A 23,234-nucleotide genomic window follows, 5' to 3' on the forward strand; every position below is an offset into this window, starting at 1 on the left:
AAAGGCTTAGGACTTCCTGAAAAGCTTTTTTTTGCCCCACACCAAACCGCCAGTGCCAGGAGGGGCCGTCTGATCGGGAGGATTGCGCTAGTGAACGGAAACATACACAGACCGCTGACATCAGAAAGGTGAAGGGGAGAGGGGGGAGAGAGATGGGGGGGAGTGGAGGGAAAAGTGGAAGGGGGGCACCCGAGGGGCGTTCACCGTATATTATTTTTCTCTTTTTTCTTTTTTTTCTTTCCTTTTCTTTTCTTTTTCTTTTTTTTTCTTTCCTTTTTTTCTTTTTTTTTTCCCTCTTACCTTGCCCTCTGATTCGAGATTGTATAAAGCTGAGCACCGACAAACTGTATCTTTATTCCTGATGAAGGCCAGACTCTAGGCCGAAACGTCGAAATAAACCACGTTGTGACCGCTCACGGAGGATCTACTAGACTATATGCAACGCTACGGCCACTCAACAACCATGCCTGCCTATATATATATATATATATATATATATATATATATATATATATATATATATATATATATATATATATATATATAATGAGATATAACAGACAGTAATGCCAAGGAATGTACAGGGGAAGTTATTAACATTAATGGAATGTAAATAAGAAGAAAGAAAAGTGGATGAAAAAATTACCAACTGTAAGCAGGAATCGAACCTACGACCTTCGAATTACGCGTTTGATGCTCTTACAGCGGCACTCCCTCCATCCACTTTTTTGGGTTTATCTGTGAATTTAGAAGTAGGAGCGACAGTCAGCGCCATCTATAAGCCAAACAACGAGTGTGAAAACACTCTTATGCGCATGTTTGGCGTCACGTAGCACGTGAACTTATTATGAGCGGGCAGCTGATTAATTGTCCCTCTTATACAACCTAAACACACCAAGTCTGCCAGTACGAGACCCTCGTTCAATGAAATAAGGGAAAGAAGTGTATACCTAAGGGCTCGTTTTTCCGTGTTTTAACACAATAATAATGAGATATAACAGACAGTAATGCCAAGGAATGTACAGGGGAAGTTATTAACATTAATGGAATGTAAATAAGAAGAAAGAAAAGTGGATGAAAAAATTACCAACTGTAAGCAGGAATCGAACCTACGACCTTCGAATTACGCGTTCGATTACGCGTAATTCGAACCCAAAAGCGTAATTGACCCAAAAGCGCTGTGCCATGCTCCTTCATAAATTACATAATTCAGGGTTTATAATTTCTCCCTCCATCTTCTCTTATCACAAAAGTGCCCAGTGCTGAAATACCAATATTATACCTGATATATTACTTCTCACATGTTTGGACATTCGACTAGCGATCAGCCATCACAGTATTTTGAAGAAAATCTAGATATGCAGCGAGCTAATTGCTTGTGGCCAGGTTGACTGCTTTTGTCGGGACACGTTTTCGTGCTAATTTGGTGGGCATTATTACAGGCAGCAAAGCAAAAGATTGATATGTGGGGTTTAACGTCCCAAAACCACTATATGATTATGAGAGACGCCAGCAAAGCAAAAGAGCACGGACAGTTATAGAAGACACAAACAGAGTGATTAGTTTGTGTCTTCTCTCCTGCTATCTGTCATGCTGCGCGCTTCCGTGTAATGTCACTATCAATGATTAAAAATGAACCATAGCAGGTAATCGAGTTCTGCTGAGAGGGTCCCCTATTGTCCAGAACGGAAGAGAACAATGGCAATTTTGATTTGTGTCATAGAGAGATACTCTGCTTTTGGATACTACAATAATTGTTTACACCGAAGCTTATTCTTTATTAACAACAGTTCCAGTACAGATGAAAGGTGCGAGGACAAAATTCGTGTATTCAGCTTGACTAGGTTTGTGACCGTAACTTGACTAGTAATTGCCAACCGGTATTACAATATGCATAAATATCCCACACATGTACAACCACGGGTGATAGCTTGTTTATTCTGATTAAAACTGATATGTTGAAATCGACATATTCAACCAAGGCAATGTGCTCAAGATATGTCATGTACAGTAGCTATGCTCTAAACTAATCTTCGCTGGTTGGTTCCATTTTACCCAATTTCTTGCTTATTACTGTACATTGGCAAATGAAACAACTTCTTTGGGTGCACATATTTTGTGTAAGGTTACATTTACTTTTATGCAGTAAAAAATTGAAATGTATAATGGCTCAGAAGAAAAGAACTAGAAACAAATTCAGCCAAATCATTGCCAAACTTACTCATCAATGTTAAACGGATTCTCATTTAAAAGATACATACATGCATGCATGCATGCATGCATGCATGCATGCATACATACATACATACATACATACATACATACATACATACATACATACATACATGCATGCATGCATGCATGCATGCATACATACATACATACATACATACACTGAGGTGTAAATATTGAGATGAATGGCTATAAAACAACAATTCTAATACACTAATTTTGAATATACAAAAAGTAACTTACAAAAGAAATGCACCAGCACTGTTATGTCTGAACTCAGTGTTTCTCGAAACATCTTGAAAAAGCTTTACGCATAGTTTCGGCTGCTGCCCAGTGACAAGCAGTTCTTATAAGAAATACAAGAATAAAGCCATTGACAATGTCATGCTAAAGAAAATGGCTGTGCATCAAAATTTCGTACATGTCTGCAATATTACTCTGTTTATTTACATAGCTCGGCTCATTCACAATACAGTAACAAAGCATGTTAGGATACTTGGGCTGAAAAGTCGGCACAGCGCAAAAAATTCTAGACAATACATGAATAATACAATTCCTACTAAGCTCCTCGTTGCAAACAGTGTTTATATTGAAAGCTATAGACCCCATTTTGTTTCCTGAAAACACTCCTCAAAAAGACTTCAAAGTTTGCACATCAACACAGTTCCCATACAGCTGTCTGTTAGTCTGCTTGAAAAAAATTTAGTTCACTGGTGGGCAAAGACTGTACACTAATTATGTGAGGTGATGCTCCAGTGCACTGCATGTATGTTTTGCTGCTGGCCTCAACTGCGATGTTGCTCAGCACATATGTGTAAAATCACAACTAAGACTATGCCACTACAAAGTAATTATGTGTCATCTGCATGAAACAGGAACCACAATAAAAGAACATAAGAACATTTACCCTCCCACAGTTCAAAAATTGTAAATACATTTCCATGGAGTTTTCACAGTTCATCTGAGAATAGTAATAATGGTTATAAAAACATTGTTAGATCCGCTAACAAAATAATTTAGGATGCCAGCTTCAATATTAGAGTATACCAGCACCTTTGTAGGGCTAAACACTTGTCAAGCATCTAGAAAAAGAGAAGTAAATGCATGCTATAACTACATATCAATTAAAATAAATACTTTTATTTCTAGTCTGAGCAAAGCTGCATAGTACACAATTACATTATAAACAAACCTATCCGAGCAAAGTATACATTCAAGAAGTGACGCACAGTAGAAACGGAGAAGTAGACTATTGGAGGACGAACAGGCAATGGGATAACGATACACAAGCACTAAAATCTACTGTTAGCCATACTAGGAGCAGTGATAATTTTCTTTCTTCCAAATAAAATAATCCACACAGAATCACTTCCCAGAGCTTATACAGACCATGGCATCATTGGTGCTATACAAATGAGTGTATACTGAAGGATTATATTGACTAGGTACAAGATAACCCACATCCATGGCTTTACTTCTTCTACTACAAAGAATGCAAACACAGTTACCATTGCCGACCATGGATGCTGTGATTTATGGCAGCGAAATGCAGACACGCAGGCACTTTGATTAACATGCATGTTAAAAACTTCAGCTCAAAATTATTTACCCACTAACACTACAGCAGTCTTAATATTAGTGTCATAGTTTGATATCTTCCATGTAAAATATAAATGATTTGGAGTGCAAGCAAAGGAACTGCTGAATAACGCACTGCTCAGAAGGCAAACTGCAGCTGCACACAAGGTTACTACGTATACAATTCAAACTGCTTCTGACATCACAATGTGCTCTTTCTGCTGCCGTAAACTTTTGAGCAAGAGAACAGTCACTGGCAGTCCCTTTGATGATTGATATGTGAGGTTTAACGTCCCAAAACCACCATATGATTATGGGAAATGCCGTAGTGGATGGCTCCGAAATTTTGACCACCTGGGGTTTTTTAACGTGCACCCAAATCCGAGCACACGGGCCTACATTTCCGCCTCCATTGAAATTTTGAATGACTGTCAGTTGGGCGTGTTGGTAAAGGTTCATGATGAAACAAGCGCAAAAATACACACACTCAGAAAGGACACAGACAAGAGCTTACTAGCAACTGAAAATTTTATTTCGAAGCGAACACTAATAAATACATCACATGCATGTACGTCATTCCCGACTTCCCCTGTCATCATCAACGTGATATAACGAAATATGCACGCGCCCACAACCGGAAAAAAACACGTGTCAAGAACTAAGAAAAGAAAATGTGGGAAAATAAATAAATAAAAACAAAAATAAATAAATAACAAAAAACCACAGAAACAAAGAAATAAAAAACGTAACACAAAGAACAACACTGGGTTATGTGACGTCCAAAAAAGCAAATTCCGCATCTGTTAGTAGAACTGACGCATGGCTGACGCAACTGTCCCCTCTTTTCCTTATTCTATACGCTTCCATTATTTCTCTCGTCGTCCACTTGTTGTGCCTGTCAATTATTCGTGTGTCGGAAAACTTCGGTTGGCAGGTGCACTCCTTGCAGTGCATTGCTAAGTGTGAGTAAGGGGCCCCCTTTTGTGAACTCTCATGTTCACGAAGGCGCACATTTATGCAACGACCCGTCTGATCAATGTATTCCTTTCCACATGTGAAAGGTGTTCCATATACAACATCTTTTTTGCACTCAACGTACCTTCTGCCATGCTTTATGCTACATCTGTTCGATTCTCCAGTTCCTTTCTTGTTGACTAGCCTTTCTACTGCTGGACAAATCTTTGATAATTTGTTTTCAGCTGAAAAAACAACCCGCACGCCATACCTTAATGCAGCTTTTTTCAACCTATGTGAAATATTGTGCAGATACGGGATGACCACTGTCCGCTCTCTTTCACCCTCAACTTGTCTCCTCTCTTCGCTTGTGCCAATGATTGCATTTTTTACTTCCCGACGATTCTTCTCACATGCCAAAAGGATACATTCATCCTGGTAACCAGCTCCCCTCAAGCGCTTGATCTGCGCGGAAACACTTTCATTCATTGAGTGTACGCACGATTTCACGAGGGTAGCTTTGATGCAAGAAGTTGCAAACCCATTCTTTACTATCTTCGAATGTGCCAAATGATAGCTCAGCAATGGTTTTTCCGATCTAGGGTGATACATCCAACACATGTGAAAAGAAGACAAATTAATTTTTAGGTCCAGAAACTGATTGCGTCGTTCCTTTGGAACCTCAAAGGTAAACTGTAAACCACACCCGTTTTTTCTAAAAGCTTTTAAAACAGTCACTAACGTGCTCATACCCGGATCGTTTTCTACCAAAACAAGGTAGTCATCTACAAATATGAACAGCTTCAGATCTATACCATCTAGCTCCTTACCTACTGCTGTGTCAAGTTTGCTCAAAAAAACATTGCATAAGATCGGGGCGACACTAGACCTAATGCAAATCCCATCCTTCTGGACGTACAATTCTTCATTCCACCCCACTAGCGTGGAACTCAGATACATGGTCAAAATCTCCATAAAACCTTCTACAGACACACCACAGGCGTTACAAAAAGCCACTTCATCAATTTTTTTTCCGCGATGCACTCTTGTACGCTTTGTAGTAACGGACCATGCGGAACAGAATAATACAGATCGACGACATCAATACTGATGACATCAGAGTCCCTTACATCATCTCCCTTTGAGTAGTCCACAACTTCCATGAAGTTGGAAACCAAAAACGCGTCACAAAACCGGAGCCTTTTCAAATGTTTTTGCAAAAATTCGGACACGAGACGTAGCCAGGCTTGTGACAGTGCAATCATTGGCACAAGCGAAGAGAGGAGACAAGTTGAGGGTGAAAGAGGGCGGACAGTGGTCATCCCGTATCTGCCCAACATTTCACATAGGTTGAAAAAAGTTGCATTAAGGTACGGCGTGCGGGTTGTTTTTTCAGCTGAAAACAAATTATCAAAGATTTTTCCAGCAGTAGAAAGGCTAGTCAACAAGAAAGTAACTGGAAAATCGAACAGATGTAGCATAAAGCATGGCAGGAGGTACGTTGAGTGCAAAAAAGATGTTGTATACGGAACTCCTTTCACATGTGGAAAAGAATACGTTGGTCAGACGAGTCGTCGCATAAATGTGCGCCTTCATGAACATGAGAGTTCACAAAAGGGGGCCCCTTACTCACACTTAGCGATGCACTGCAAGGACTGCACCTGCCAACCGAAATTTTCCGACACACGAATAATTGACAGGCACAACAAGCGGACGACGAGAGAAATAATGAAAGCGTATAAAATAAAGAAAGGAGGGGACAGTTGCATCAGCCAAGCGTCAGTTCTACTAACAGATGGAGTTTTTTTAGTTTTTTTTTTTATTTATTTATTTTTCCACATTTTCTTTTCTGAGTTCTTGACACGTGTTTGTTTCCGATTGTGGGCACGTGCATATTTTGTTGTATCACGTTTATGATGACAGGGGAAGTCGGGAATGACGTACATGCATGTGATGTATTTATTAGTGTTCACTTCTAAATAAAATTTTCAGTTGCTAGTAAGCCCTTATATGTGTCCTCTCTGAGTGTGTGTTTTTTTACGGTTGTTTCATCAATAAATTTTCTTCTATTTCAACTTTACACTAGGTACGAGAAGCAAACTACAAATGAGTTCACTAAGAAAGACACGTTAGAGTACATTACAACACAACAGCTAATGTGCATAACTTTAAGGCTGTCTAACATACCCAGCTCACCATACCGCATATAGGAGCAAATGGGCAGTCTAGAAGACACAAAGCACTTGTGGATTATGAGTGTGCTTGTTGCTCACATCTATTAATCCAAACGAAGAAAACTTTTCAAAAATACACTTATTCAGGGGAAATAATCATACACAACAAATACAACGGGCTCCTACAGGTGCCACCAACACTCACCATTATTGTTGGTATCAGTGTCTTGCAGGATGGATATGCTGTGTCCTGCACAGAACACCAAAGGAGCGCTCCATGACTTGGTCTGCATGTGTGCTGGCTACATCGCACTGCTAGCCACAAACAGGGAGATGAGGAGCCATGGCTTTGAGGCACACTGAACGTCACCTTTAGAGATCAATAATGCATACTTAGGTCAGGTACAATTTGTAGAAAAAAATATATCACTATGCAATCATGGTGAACACGTTCGGCTGAACCACAACATGCCATAGCACTGAGAGAGAAAAAGCTACATCGAGTAAAAGATGCAGTTACTGGCCCTGTGTCATCTTAGGCTTGTTCAATAGGTCTTTCTCCTTGCAAGTTGTGAACAGCCAGGTGATTTTCACCCACTTGCTATTTCCTTCCAGAGCACTTGATCCACAGAGTTAGTCGCAAGCTCGAGAGCTCAATAAAGAATCAAAGTATGTATTTGTGATCGTTCAGATGCACAAGCTTTTGAGTCTCAGATCATTGGAGTTTCATTCATAAGCTGCAAGTTTTCAACTTTCAACATTCTCAATTATCTCACAATTTAATTATATTAATGTTCAATAAGCTATATGTGTGAGAAAAATACAGATATCCACTGCAAGAAACCATGCTTGGGTTTTCAATTTGTGCACAGTAAGTGGCGTTTACTTAATCGTATGTATTAAAGAAAAACTAACCTTGCAGCCAGCCGTTAGGCAGTTTTGTGCCCTCCCAAGCAGATCGCAGTCATTCCAGATGAGGCTGTCATGCATGCTTCCAGGCCACTTCCCGGTACGCTGAATAATAACAGTCCCAGCAGTGACATAGACTTGCACAGTTAGGGAGCATGTGTCCTTCCTATTTTTGTACAGGTGCTTCAAGTCATGATGAGTCTTGATATGCCAGTGCGTGCAACCGATGCATCACAGGACCTTAACAAACAAAACTCTGCAATCTGTGAAGAGCCCAAAACGAGATATTTAAAAACAATCATTAAAAGTGCTCAATCCTAATACTTATTTGACAAAGCTATCACTTTGTCAAAGTGATCAAATCTGCTATAATCACTTTGAAACAAACTGAAGCCCCATGTAAAATTTATGTACCGCAATATATATGTCCTGGTGAAGTATAGTGCTACTACAGCAGTAATCTTCTATAGAACTAATTTTTTTAAAATAACATGAATTCCTCAAGTGCAACCTGGCTCCTGGAAAATAAATTCACATTAACTTTTTAACTATCAAACGTGGTAAATAGACAGGCCCATACTAATAATCAAACAAGAGCTCACTTATATCAAATCACAAAAAACGTCTGATGTATTTGCCTGCCTCTCCATAATATATTTATGCATATAACAGTAGTAGTAAATTTTTCATGCTTCAACTTAACATAGGGAAACATTACATCTGATGGGCTTAAAAACTTGCACACGTTATAGTACTGCGTGAATAGCAACAAATTTAGTTCTGCAAGGACAACTCACCGATGGCAGCATTTAGTAGCCGTCAGTGTCACGAGGAACCAAGTGTGCTGTAGGGCCAAGAGGCAAAGGACATCTGCAGACTGGAAGCTGCCGATGACAGCAATGAAGGGCTGGCCAGGCGTGACCGTCCATTGACATAGTGTAAGAACTGACCATGACCGGCTGTTGTCAAGGCTCTAGTGCCGCGCAAAACGATGGCCACACGAACACGGGAACCTGTAGTTAGCCAGTACTCGCCTACAACTTCATCCAAAGCAAGGCACCGGTGAAATCTTTACTCATTCTGGGGGCCGGAGGGAAGCTTGAAGTTCACGGGCTCTCGCTGCCACATATAACTCTCAAGTTCTTACCGAAGAACAATCTAGGCGCGCTGCTAAAGGAACACGATCCACAACAGAATGTAGCATCTCGCAGCTTCGGTTGATCACATCACAGCGCTAGGACTATGGTTATCACAAAAAGAAGAAGTGACGGGTTAACAAACAAAAGCGCCAAGCTCCACCACCGCAACTTCGCAGGGCAAAACAGTTATGAACGCTGTCTTTGAAATTTTCGGTCACACGAGCACAGCTTCTTCACAAGTCTTGGAAACGTCAACACAGCACCACTTTTCACAACGAACATCGTTTCACTCCCGAACACTAGACTGCTCACAAGAAAATAGAAGCGTACGGGCTAACCAGTGGCGAAGCAAGAACCAAACACGGCGCGTAGTTCATACGTTTCCGCACGTGCTTGAGGTCCCTCAAGTAACGTGCAAAACGTTGTCAATCGGAAATGTCCCACAGCACACAACTGATAGACTGGAATGTCAAGCGAACGAACTGTTACCGGCACACAAACACACATTGCAGGCTTCTCGGGTGCTTGTTGCCGTCGATACATTGGCACCGATCTCCGCTTGATGAACACACCGACACACAGGCATCGCGTCGCTTCACCGTGCACCACTGCGCTGTCGCAGCTTTCCACACTGCTTACACGCACCGAAAGAGCTGCCGTAATCACAACGCATCCGGTCGAACTCTGAAGTAACTCATGCGAGAAGCGTTTGCTAAAATTCGCACCGACCAATATGCTGTTTACGACGCCATGTTGTTTACGACAACTGCGCAGCACGTGAGAGAACATGGAGTGAGGAAAAACTGTAAAATAGCTCTTAAAAAGTACTTGCACATTTTTCACGGCGTGACTAAATTTGCTCTTATGTGGGAGAGGGATGATATGACGAACACGACAGGCGTGTCAGATGCAACGTTCACCAGATGAAACAAGTGTTTTGGCAACGTCACGGAGTGAGCTGATGTTGAGGGTATTGCTTCACAACCAATCACAAGCTCTGCCTGTCGGCCAAGCTGTCGTCTGCTCGTGTTTGTCGTCTACTTCGATCAGAGCATGTGACGGGGAGTACGCCTTCACAACGCAATTATTCTCAGGTCAAGTAGTCGCTGCATCGCACAAAATACATGTCAGTGGCTCACTCTACCTTTGAATGATATTCGTGCGCCAAGTTAGGCGGCTGGTAATTGTTGCAGGGATGAATTCAGCCTAGGTTTGCTCCAGAATCGTGAGGGCTTGCATATTTCCGGTGTCATTTAAAGTTACTAGGGTCATTTTATCTCAACTGCTTGCCATATTGTCACGGCCCATATCGGTTTCTGAACAGTGAAGTTGAAAATAGTTGATTTATTTGTAGTTCCATGCGTAATCACGCACACCCCTTATACGCCTCGGTTTACAATGTACGCGCCGTTCCAGGTCGTCCCAAAATGTATCGACAGCTGTATATCAGAGATCGCACCCATTGGACAGTTAGAGCCAATCGAAGTACACTAGAGCAAAAGCTTTATGAACCACTCACTGAAAAGTTCCTCTCATTTTTATTTCTAATAGCGTGCAAGGAATGTGCTCCCATTAACCTCTTTGGTGGTAATTTCCACCAATGAGGCAAGCATCTCGAGTCGTACTTTTAATAGGGTGAGATGGGGCGCAACACAGCGACATAACAAATAAGGTTGATCTTGTGCTGTGCCGCCTTCGAATGCACCGACCATTCACGTAGCACATTGGTTTTCATCCAACCACAAATATTTACGTGCATAATTTTACGCCATTGACACCCAATAGGAGTCTTCAGTTACCGTGACTTCGAACTTATTGGACGACGGTGGTTGTCAATACCATCCACTGCGTACAAGGGAAACAACACACGAAACTCAAAGCACTGAAAGAAATAAAAACGCACAGGCAGTCATCATACAGCCCTTCATGGGCGTGAATTAACTCAAAACCAGCCAGGGCACCAAAGTACACCGCCGCGGCGGCAGGTTCTAAGCAGCCACATTGTTCCTAAGAGTTGTCCGGACCACTCTTAGGGTTTTTTATTAGCCACGCTGTTTTTACGCAAAATTTTGCTTTGTGAATCCACTTACGAGCACTTTTCGGTGACGTAAGCAAATATAGCAATTGCATCACCATTGCTGACATGTTCCCGGGCAGTCACAGCACGCTTTATTGCAGCGGCCGATGTGACAACGACGGCCTCTGACGACGTTTTTTTTTTTTTCGTTTCGTAAATCGACTTACGCAACAAAATTTTTCTTGCGAAAAAATGTTTTCGTAAGTGAGTTTTCTGAATCTGGCCCCTGGGTTCTTAGAAAAGTACACCACCCTTCTTGAAACAAACTAAACGCCTGAGCAATGATAAACATGACCACATGACAAGTTCCAGGACTTCTATCTACTAAAAATGCAATGTGGACTTGGGAATGGTTTGTGGGGCAGACTGCAAGTTGTATTAACATGCGTTTGATGGGGCATGCTAATTGATTAAAAGCCAGTAGAGGGAGGCATCTACCAGTCCATTGTGGCGCATGCGTGCAGGGATGCAAGCCCATCTTCAGCAGTACCAAGCTGTTAGGGCGAGACAAGAGCCAAAGAGCAAGAGAGATCTTGGAGGCATCTTGGATAGCTACACATGGGCCTGATAAGTGCATCACGTGGTGACGCATCCGGGTATCTTTCCAGCAAAGAGCACGATTTCATCTTTAGTACCTACAAGTCCTGGAACTTGTCACGTGGTCATGCTTGTCATTGCGCAGGCGTTTACATTGTTTCAAAAAGGGTGGTGTATACATTTTCAATAAACCAGTTGTTAGTCAACGATCATCCTATTCACTTCGTTTTCATGTCTCGTATTTAGCGCAGTTATAACTTTCCTAAATGAGTCAAACTGCTTTTTTTCCTAACTTTATCACACTATTCCGGCAATTCTTATCCTTCATTCGCTCGCAAATTATTTTAATCCTCTAAATAGAAACACGTGAAACAAAAAATGTAACTATACTACTGACGAAAAAAATTGTGATTTTTATAAAAGCGCTATACATGCAGCATATATCAATTCTGCGCCAAGGCGGCAAAGAAAGACAAAACAAAAATTAATTAACCATCATAGTCATGAAAGAGTAGTGCCTTGAGAGATTAAGGAAAATTAAGGTTGATATGTCACTTTAAAATCAGCACAACGTTACGAGGCAAACGTAAATTATGTCGTACATGACTTCCATGTAATTATTATCATGTTTGGACGTGTATTTTACATTTGTCGTCTGTTCTAGTCACGTCATAACAAATTTGGTATATGTGGAGCTAGAAAAACGGCCGCCAGCGTGCTATGAGCGTAGCATGCACTCATGTTTTACATGACACGCATGCCGTGAATATTATGCTTGGACGTGTCATATACCTCACATCACGGAATAACAAATTTGGTATACGTTGAGCTAGCGAAACGGCCGCGAGCGCATCATGAGCGAGGTATATTGGCAAGTTCTTACATGGCACGCATGTCATGATTATCATGTGTGCACCAGCCATATACCTTCGTCATCCATTGACGTCCCGTAATACCAAACTTGGTATATGTGAAGCTAGCAAAACGACCGCGAGCGCATCGTGAGTGTTGCATGTAGTCATTTTTTACATGACACTCATGTCATGATTTCCCATGCTGGTGTAGACTTCCAATTTCTATTGACGACGTAAGAACGTCGCGCGAGCACTTTTATCAATGACAATGCACCCCGCTATGTCCACATGTATTTCCTGAAACAAACAAGCTTGCGCCTTCCCACAGGCTGCAACGAATTATACCTGTTTGGATGTGTCATTTACCTTCGTCGTCCGTTCAAGTCACGTAATACCAAGTTTCCTATATGTGAAGCCAGCTACACCACCGCGAGCGCATTACGAGCATGGTATGTTGTCATGTTCTTACATAACACGCATCTCATGAATTATCATGTTTGCACCAGTCACGTACCTTCGTCATCCATTCATGTGATGTAATACCAAATTTTGTGTATGTGAAGCTAGCGAAACGGCCGCGAGCTCATCATGAGTGTAGCATGTAGACATGCTGCTGCATGACACGCATATCATGATTATCATGTTTGGAAGTGTCATTTACGTTCCTCGTCCGTTCAAGTCACGTAATACTAAATTTGGTATATTTGAAGCTAGCGAAACGGTCGTGAGGTGTGACATGTAGTCATGTTGTGACATGACACGCATGCCATGATTGTCATGTTTGCACCAGTCACATACCTTCGTCATCCATTCACGTCACGTAATATCCAATTCGGTATAAACGAAGCAAGCGCAACGGCTGCGAGTGCGTCATGAGTGTGGCATTTAGTCATGTTCTTACATGACACTCATGCCATTATTTTTCCTGTTAGGGTCTGTCGCTTCTGTTCGCCATGCAGTCATGTCATACCTTGCCAGTTTCGCAACATTCCATGTGAACGGTACCACCGCAAGAGCTGCAGGACCATGAAATATAAATCATGACATTCATGACACACATTCCATGATTTTCACTTTATGACTTGTCACTTACGTTCGTCATACAGTCATGTTATGCCATACTAATTTTGGTATGTGATACCATTATCGAAACGGCCAGAAGAGCTAAAAGTCATAAGCATAGATAGATAGATAGATAGATAGATAGATAGATAGATAGATAGATAGATAGATAGATAGATAGATAGATAGATAGATAGATAGATAGATAGATAGATAGATAGATAGATAGATAGATAGATAGATAGATAGATAGATAGATAGATAGATAGATAGATAGATAGATAGATAGATAGATAGATAGATAGATAGATAGATAGATAGATAGATAGATAGATAGATAGATAGATAGATAGATAGATAGATAGATAGATAGATAGATAGATAGATAGATAGATAGATAGATAGATAGATAGATAGATAGATAGATAGATAGATAGATAGATAGATCAGTCAAGCGTGGCAGTCAAGCTTTGTAAAAATGTGATCGCTCTTTGCAATTGACCAAAGGGTAATTGCTGTGATAAAACATTTGTCGTTTTCTCATCTGGCGCAAAAGCTTGCATAAATCAAGTGACATTAAATGTCGCAAGCGGGATATGGCTTCCTGTGCAACTCACAATTTGCTTCACTCTTATTGCCTTTTTTAGCGTCTGTCTGGCCTTGCTTCCTTCATTCTCTTTTTCTTTGACTGTGCTAAATCATAATTTTTTTCATTTATATAACGATCTTGCTTGCGTAAGGAACACCGCTTTTTTATGTGCCGCCTTTATAACCACGATCCAACATCTGCTGCCGGCCAGGCTGAAATATTCGGACCTGGGAAACAGCCACCACTGCATTACCAGCATGACGAAAGTTTCAGCTTCCGTTGATCGATAAGCCAGCCAAGTAATTGGTTTTGTTGTGCCTACGATAACCTCTTCTTTAATGATTTCATCACTAGGTTACATAATTTTGGAGGTGGGCTGTCTAGCTCATCAAAAAAGGTGATAAAAAAGTGACATTGAACGCTGCTCTACCGATTGTGTTGGCAGTTGTACAGCTTACTGCACGTGTACAAGCTACCAGCTATGGAGTAGGACGTTTGTTGAACATTTAGTCATCCTGCCTTTATACACGTAATACAACTAAACATTTGAAGTCTTGCGGTTGACAACGATAACTGCGGGGCAGTCGTTTATAAAGAATTTATTGCCGAATTCCACCAATGTCCAAATAATCACTATCCCCTCTATTACCGTTCAGATTTCTAATATTTCTACAATAATATGAATATGCAAAAACTTTAACATTGGTGAGAATGTGGAAACGACAGTTTATTAGACCGTACAGATAGATGTCTTCTTTCCAAAGCACTACGTCATATAAGAAAGCCACTCCTTGAAAAACAGTTGTTGTTTCGTATGAAATGCACGATTTAAAAAAAAAGTGCAAATATATCCAACGCAGTGAGAGTAATCAAATTTGTTAATGAGGATACATATCTGGCACAACAGGTTTTTTTTTTTTTTCATCAGGCATTCATTAATAATTTCAGCGTGCGAAAATTGCGCGTGTTCCGGCTTGCCGCCCATTTTATATTACCTCGTGAAATGCGGGCCAATCTTTTTTTTTTTTTTGCTCGATCTTCGTTTTGTGAGAACTGCGTTATTAATCGCATAATGGGGCGTCCTTCCAGCCTGCACGCACAATTAATTCATGCTAAATGCTCCCGCGCAACTGGGGCTAATCGAATCCATTCGATATTTCTTTATCTGGGAACTCCATGCTCGCTGAGCGTTTATCTGGTCACTCGTGGTGTTTTCCTTCGAGGCCGGCGCTAAGCTTTGGCAACTCCAAACGGGCTACGTTTACTGAACGGGGCACTTCTGACGGCCTTAATTTGTATGAGGTACATTCCCTCCACTCCGCTCTTTTTTCGTAGCATGTGTCCCTACAAAAAGCCGCTAATGCCCGTGGCCCTCTTTCCTTGTATCCCTAGCCACCCGAATGTCGCTTTCGAGCAGCCGTCGGGCCCGGCAGAGGCACTTACGCGCAAATTCCTTCGGGCTTTTCCGAGTAGACGGCTGCCTCCTTCCAACATGCCCGAGCTTGCTTCACGAAGGCGCTCATGTTGCAGACTGGATCTGTAATGAGACGCTGTCGTATAGTCCCAGTCCATTGCGCTGCCGGCTTAGCCCACCCGCCCCAAGCGGCGGCAATCGAGCGTCTACTTAATTAAAGTCCTGGCGGCCAATCGAATGGTGACGGTTGTTAGCGCTGGCCATTGCCCGCAGGCGGGATGCGCGCGCATAGCGGAGTCCTTCGCAGGGGTGCTGCTGGAAAGTTGTTCACGGAGCTTGCAATCACTTTCGGGCAGCGCCCGGAAGTCAGTGAAACTTTCGCGTCGGCGCCTGTCGTGCTCTGCTTCTCTCCAGCTGCTGCCTTTATGGTGGCTCTGCACGTCGCCGCTATAACCATTTTCGCCTGCATGCTCTGTCGAGAAAACAAGCATGGCCGGGGAACGTAGATGCGTTCGATATAGTTTACTCTCACGTCTCTCTTAGTCTCTGCTTTTCTTTTTTTCTTATCTGCAACCGCAGAAGACAGCCTTATTACCTCATACAATACGGCGACAGCACCACGATGTCGCTTCTCCTATTTTGCTGTATTCCCCTCGTTCGGCGCCCCTCATGACTCAGCGTATATGGTGCAAATGACGTGATTGTAAGCTTCTTTTTTTTTTTACTGAATGCGGCGCAATTACCGAGAGTGTGCCATGCGCATTGACTAGAATACACCTCGTAGTGAGTGGCAGAAATGGCAGCAGTGGGCACAACCATGTTTTGACGGTTTATAGGCTACGGACTATATAGGCTTTCTGCAACACCAGAGTTCACTATCCACCGCAAGCGCACAAGGTCAGCGACAGTGACTGAAATTCAGCTCTGCCCCGCCGCGGTGGTCTAGTGGCTAAGGTACTCGGATGCTGACCCCCAGGTCACCGGATCGAATCCCGGCCGCGGCGGCTCAATTTCCGATGGAGGCGAAAATGTTGTAGGCCCGTGTGCTCTGATTTGGGTGCACGTTAAAGAACCCCAGGTGGTCGAAATTTCCGGAGCCCTCCACTACGGCGACTCTGGTAATCTAATGTGGTTTTGGGACGTTACACCCCACATATCAATCAAATGAAATTCAGCTCTGAAAAGCACTTCCGGGAAAACTTGATGTGAATTTGCATTACTTTTTGGGCGCCATAACAAAGGACGCAAAAAGATGCACACAGACGCGCAAAGCATCATGTGTATAGGTGTGTGTCTGTGTGTATTTTTTTCTGTTTTTGTTGTTGTGGCACCCAAGAGATGATAATATGTGGGGTTTAACGCCACAATACTATACCATATGATTATGAAAGGCGCTGTAGTGGAGGGCTCCGGAAATCGACCATTTGGGGTTTTTTAACATGCACCCAAATCTGAGCACACGGGCCTACAACATTTCCGCCTCCATCAGAAACTCAGCCACCGCAGCCGGAATTCGATCCCGCGACCTGCGGGTCAGCAGCCGAGTACCTTAGCCACTTGACCACCGCGGCGGGGCGGGCACCCAAAAGAATTATGTTTGCAAAGTTCACTTAGCTTGATCTCTCTGTACTTGATACTGCATCTATTATGGCCCACTTAATATTTCGGATCAGTCGTACTTAGTGAATAGGGCCTCTATTCTCGACAAAATACAGAGTTATCTTTGCAGCGACTATGAACTGCGTGTGTGTCACAAACACACTGTTTGTTGAGCCTGCTCTTTCCTACTCCTTTTTAGGCGTTTCGGCAGAGAAATGCGTGGGTTACGTATTCACACACAAAAAAACTAAAACACTAAACGTGTTCGTGATAGAAAGTTCTAGCTAATCTTGACGGTAGAAATATCAGCGAATGCGGCCAATCAAACCCAAAGAGCATTTACAAACGAAAGCTTTGTGAATACGCGGTCGGCAAAATGGCGTTGCCTTTCGCAAAGAGTTGTCGCCTATAAGAATTCGCTTTTGAGTACGGGCCTTGGGCACATGAAAACGCCGTCATTACTTCGTGGGATACACTAACGAGCTCTTGGGCCGGATACGGCCGCTACTTTGCACTGTATAATATAAAGGAAATGAAGCTGTATGAGCCGTCCAATAAGTATAGTGTGCGAAAATAACAAAATTACGTCCGCTAGATCCGCGCTTTCAGCTGACGTGACGCGATAGCGCGTGCGGCACAGAAAGGTTCCCTTTTCAACGTCTTTTGGTCTCAATCGCCTGCTCTTATAATTAGCCCCATCGGGTGAATATATAAGTCGCAAGAGGGAAAGACTTTTATGCCGATTTTTAAAAGAACATGGCTGCGAAGCTTGGCCCACCTACTGTTCCTGTATTCTATGCCAGCCGGTTGCTACTCCTTCCGTGAAGCCAAGTCTATCTATACAGATTCCGAAACAAGTTTTGCGTTAGCGTTATAGTTGATTACTCAGTGCGAGTACCACGAGTAATATGAAGAATTATAACTGTAGAATTGCTCATGTTAGTGCTACAATTGTCCACTACTACTCAAGAATTACCCCAGGAATAAAGTATAGCGTATTTGTAGCTGAAATACAACTAATTTTGTAATAATTATTGAAAGTCAGCCTAGTTTTCTAGCCCTAAAGAACACTGCAATGGAAAGTTTTATAAAAGCCCATCAATAAGTGTCTTCTAAATGTCCAGAAGCCTTGAGTTTATTTTAAACACTTTACAATGTCGAAAGTGTATACCAGTTTAGCAAGGCAATACGAACAATTTCTAATTATGTGGCCATACATTTATGACCATGTTGTTATGATATATGTTCCTAACGATCACCTGCGCCTGAGAAGAAACGAAATGCACTTGTTGAGTTGATTGCTGTTGCTTTCTTTTTTTAACTCACAGTATACATATATCAGTGGAGAGCCTGCCACTGCGTTTGACGGGGCGAGAGTATGAAATAAAGTTAAGCTCCAACTCCACAACGTTCTTAATGTTAGATTTTCAAACGCATGAATAAGCAAAGTTCGACTAATCCTGCCTGCAACTGGAATACGGGCGCGCCCTTTCTCTTGAGTGTCTTCGAGGAAATGTGTAATAATGCCGTTAGACTATGCTCCCATTCTGCAGAGCACTCCTCATACCAGCGAGATAGCTCTTTCTGCAATTAAACTGATCTTGACCATGCATAACTCGATAAAGATAGGGTGCAGTTTGAACGCGGGCCTTGCATCGACCTGCGGCGTATGCTGTGTAAACAAGTCCCAGCATGTGGGCTTATTGAAGACCCGCGATGCTGTATTTGCGATCCGGGTAGCTCAGGGCAAATTAAGCAGGGCTCCATGCACTTCGTGAACCACCACTGTAATCACTCTAAGCCTTCCCTTTTCCCACCTTCTCCTGAAATTGCAAGCCGCAGTTCGGAGAGAACGAGATTTAATATGAGAGCAGGGAAATGGCTAGCACGCCACTCGCCTCGCGTGAATGCCAGCGGCACGAGCGGTGGAGCTGTCGGCGCGCCACCGCGGTTGCTGGAAGCCTCGTTACTCGTTGAAGTGGTGGACAAGCGGCGCCTGTACGCCTCCAAGTCTTGGAACAAACCACGCAGCGTCAGCAGACCCGAGCGATTGCGCCGCGTCGTCTGGTCATCGGACGCCGGTAGGGTTCCGCTGGTGCCTCCGGTGGATAAGCCAGTGCTGACGGAGACACCTGCGCCATGCGGCAATGTTCACGCGGGGTTATACTTACGAAATACCCGGTGCCGCACGTGACACCATTAGTTCACAAGTCTCTTCGGTCTATACTTGAAGGCCGGTCGGCCGGAGTATCGCATCGAATGGAAGCAAGGGCAAACGAAACTGGCACGTACTATTTGAGGATCGCCGCAGCCATGCGCTCGGCGAAAACAGGCAATGAGATCTTGTCTGTAACGTTCCCCGTGGGAGAACGAAATATATATCCTTTCGTAGGGCCCTGCATATGTTTATGGTTTACCAGTATTGATCGTCGCTCCTTGCACCGCTTTCGCGGACTTTCTATGCGAACATACGTGCCTACACGTATTCGTTTTAGCGAATAAAAGCAAGAAAAAAAGCTCTGCCTGCGACAATGGTTCGTAATGCGTCCTGTATCGATATCTCACAGCATTGTCCCCGTTTTCCAGAATGAAGGAGTTGGCGTCAGCCCTAGCAGGACCGGTGCATGCGCCGAGAAGGGAAAATTGTGGGCATATTCCCACCCACTCCTAGAGAACGAATTCTACCAGACAAGCAGTTCAGTGTTTCCATCTGCTGATAATGTACCCTATTTGCGGTACTTGTTTTCCTCATTTCGCTTACTATCACAGGAACATCACATGAACTCTCTTACTGCAAGGCAGAGCTGAAAACTAAACAAAAGAAGTTATTTCTAGTTCTTCTTCTTCTTTGATTGTCATCGTCGTCGTCTTGCTTACGAATATGATGGCAGTCGTACGTCTACATAGTATTTTCGACCAATTTTTTCCCTACTTTATTGTGAGTTCAGTATCAATCTTACGCGTTCAGCATTGCAGGCTCCAACGCATTTCACCTACCTATATTAGAGATATAAATTTTAAAAAGCTCAAAATTCAGCTAATGCTCTCGCACCATGCAGATATTCTATCTTTATGTAAGTTGTACTTTCTGAACCATTGAATGGAGGCTGACAAGCTAGTCGTCTTTTTTCAATTAAGAATGTTTTCACGATTGATTGGGTAATTTGTAAGTGTGTTTACCGAATCATGTAACACTGTATTTTGTTGAATGATGAATAAAAATTGAATAAGAATAAAAAATAACTTATTTTGCGTTGGATGTACAAGCACCATACTTGATGCATAATGGAGCAGCAGATTTTTTTTTAATAATTACCTTCCAAAGTGCTGCTTGCATTGCTCAAGACCTCCCCAACTGCCAGTCCCAACCAAATTATGGCGCACCAGTACCTGTAACATTTAGACATACACATGTAATCAGTACTAAAACGTTATCATTTCTGTGTATGAGAGCTGCACTAAGCCAAACGCTAACAAAGTTCACTTGTTTTTCGATTTGTTGTGCTCCGAATGCGGGTATGAAAGGTATGCTCGAGCACTGCCCTTCTGCACACTAATAAATGAATTGTGAATGAATAGTTTCTTCATTCGTGTGTTTTAACGTCCCAAAGAAACAGTGAACTTATGATGTAAGAACGCAGGTGCCCGTACACGCTTTGACCATCACGGGTTCACTGACGTTCAGTTAAGTGCATGAGTGTCTTTATTGCGTCCTGCTATCCTTATCTGTCGAAAAGAATTGAAACCGCGAACTCTTGCTTAGTAGCAGAATGCCTTAGCCGCTGAGCCATTGTGGCGGGGGAATTCTAATCAGCAAGAAGGACGCAGAGTCAATTACAGAACCACACTTTCTAAAATCCGCTATTTAACTTGGAGCTCGAGACAAAAATGTAAATGTTGTTTTTGAGAATCGAGTCTTTCGCTGCCTGCAAAAGTCCAAGCAGAGGTGATAAGCCAAGCTTGAATAATAGAAAAATATATTCTTCAATTCTCGGCACTTCAAGTAGGCGTTCTCATAAAAGCCAGCTTGAACGCGTATTGCTTACTGAGGGATGGAACAGGGGGAGGGGGCATCTGTCTGAGCTGTATTTTTAATAAACGCGTTTTGGCATGCATAGAAAAACCGCATACAGCTAAGTGAAAACGAGCTAGAAAAGAAGAAGGAAATGTCGGCCAGAAATGGTGAAGTGTGAGTGAGTGAGTGAGTGAGTGAGTGAGGAGCATGCGTGCGTGCGTGTGTGTGTGTGTGTGTGCGTGTGTGTGTGTGTGTGTGTGCGCGCGTGTGTGCGTGTGTGTGTGTGTGTGCGTGCGTGCGTGTGTGTGTGTGTGTGTGTGTGTGTGTGTGTGTGTGTGTGTGTGTGTGTGTGTGTGTGTGTGTGTGCGCGCGCAAAAGAGAGAAAGAGAAAAAAAAGAAAGTGAGTCAGCTGAAAGGCCAAGGTGGCACCCATGCGCAAGCGGAGGTTACTTCTGCTGTGCCGAAGCTGCATGTCATATTACTGTAAAGTACGTTATTGCCAAAGAGTTGTACCACTTGCGACACTCAGCGGTACAGTTCATTGACAATAACACTCCACTTCGGCGCCACTCATTACTCCACTTTAGCAATAATTTTTAAGAAGCACTTGTCTCCGACCAACCAGGTCAATCGCCAGTGTTGCAAGCTTACGTGGGATACATTCCGTCTATAACAAGACTTTCATAAGTGCAGGCAGGGGGATAAGCTTGCCTTACGTTGAAATTTTTCGTAAAATGATACGTTAACTAATCTCGTGCGGTACATATTGTGAAGCGCACTTACAAACGAAAACCTTTGTAAATAAGGTTCCAGAATATTTGCTAAGCCTGGACATGCAGACTCTATTTAAAGTGTACAATGCAGTACACGACCTAAGCAGTGATGCATTGCTTTGATGGCTGCGAGCTAAAGCTGCGCGGCCGGCGCTCGACTTTGTCGCGAAACCAGTGCTTCGTATACCTTTCAACTATGCCTGCTTGTTGTAAAATTGTGCATAGCTGCCATCAGGTGCGTGGTAGAGTACCAAATGTGATAAAATGCATGAGCTCACCGAGCCATTGTTTCAGAGATGATCGTTCTTCATAACCGTCCTCGTTGACTCAAGCATGAATGGTCATAATTGCAGATGAACTAGTGCTGAATTGAAAAGGCTAACTGAAACTGATACGTCCCATGCGGGGCGTTTCTCTGTCTGACTTCTTTCTTATCTTCTTCAATCATTTGAGTCACTACCTTGGAACACACCTAACAATACAAAATTTTTAACGTGATAAGTAACAGCAATTTCGTATAACGCTGTTGTTAGAACCACCTTGGCCGGGAATTGAACCCGTGACCTCCTGTTAAACAGCAGTACGCCGTTACCTCGAAGCCTATGTGGTGGCTGAGCATGGTTTTAGGAGTAGCCGTCTGAAGCCTTAATTCAGTGGATAATTGACGTGGCAAAGAAACACTTGTGACATTGTCGAAAAAGAGGTCAAACATGTGAGCTACTACAGTATATGACTGGTATAGTTAATGGTAAATATATTAACATTAACTTTGCCCTGATTGGTTGGATTATTGGTCTACTACTGCCAATCGCCCGTACCCACTGTGAGGGATTCAACAATTGGTTGGATTATAAATGTATTTTCTCAGATATAAGAATCAGTAATATTGAAATTTGTTAAAGCTGAGTGAAAATAAAAAATGTCATTTCAAGAATTTGGCGAAGACATTGTCTTGAACCAAATTAGAATATGTAAGCACCATCACCTTCATGTGTGGAAATAGGTCTCCACGTGACGAATAAAAGCGTCGTCTTTACCTTCTTTCCTTTTATGTTCTTGTTTTGATTTTGTTTTGTTTTTGGCCTAAATGCTATAGATACTTGTTTAGAGTGAAATAGCCGCTATTCGTCGTCATTTTTTTTTTCATTCTGGCGTTCAGCGCCACATGGTGGTGCTTGAAACTTATATTTAAAGGAAATCAATTTTTTGACAGTGAGTTACAGTGCTGCAGTTTTTTTATTCCGTACGCATACGGAAACATCGCTCTTTCCACGACACGCGCGCGTGTTACAAGACAGCAGCAAGAGCGGAAGGAGGAGGTTGAACGA

The 23,234-nt window shown here is 42.6% G+C and overlaps 2 protein-coding genes across 5 annotated transcripts in view; both read right to left on the minus strand.

The window, feature by feature from the left end:
• LOC119176242 (uncharacterized) overlaps window positions 1-15,638 on the minus strand; it is a 29,948-nt gene extending 14,310 nt beyond the window's left edge. For 2 of the 4 annotated variants that reach the window (XM_075877305.1, XM_075877302.1), the window contains exons 1-3: window positions 8,645-8,779; window positions 7,854-8,110; window positions 7,144-7,308 (exon numbers count right to left, since the gene is read on the minus strand). In XM_075877305.1, coding sequence (XP_075733420.1) covers window positions 7,144-7,308; window positions 7,854-7,928 — 240 coding nt within the window. In that variant the 5' untranslated portion in view covers window positions 7,929-8,110; window positions 8,645-8,779. Of the gene's footprint in view, window positions 1-7,143; window positions 7,309-7,853; window positions 8,111-8,644; window positions 8,929-15,548 lie in introns of those variants that run through there. The other 2 variants (XM_075877303.1, XM_075877304.1) reach the window with 2 other exon arrangements.
• A 2,728-nt stretch (window positions 15,639-18,366) lies between these two features.
• Window positions 18,367-22,316, minus strand: LOC142775063 (uncharacterized). The gene is made up of 4 exons (XM_075876382.1): window positions 22,185-22,316; window positions 20,435-20,508; window positions 19,017-19,250; window positions 18,367-18,377 (listed from the first exon to the last, which is right to left on the minus strand). Exons 1-4 carry the CDS (start codon window positions 22,190-22,192, stop codon window positions 18,367-18,369), a joined length of 327 nt encoding a protein of 108 aa, XP_075732497.1. The 5' UTR covers window positions 22,193-22,316.
• Window positions 22,317-23,234: the final 918 nt, after the last annotated feature.

This window comes from Rhipicephalus microplus, chromosome X (assembly GCF_043290135.1).
Source record: "Rhipicephalus microplus isolate Deutch F79 chromosome X, USDA_Rmic, whole genome shotgun sequence".
NCBI classification, from domain to species: Eukaryota; Metazoa; Arthropoda; class Arachnida; order Ixodida; family Ixodidae; genus Rhipicephalus; species Rhipicephalus microplus.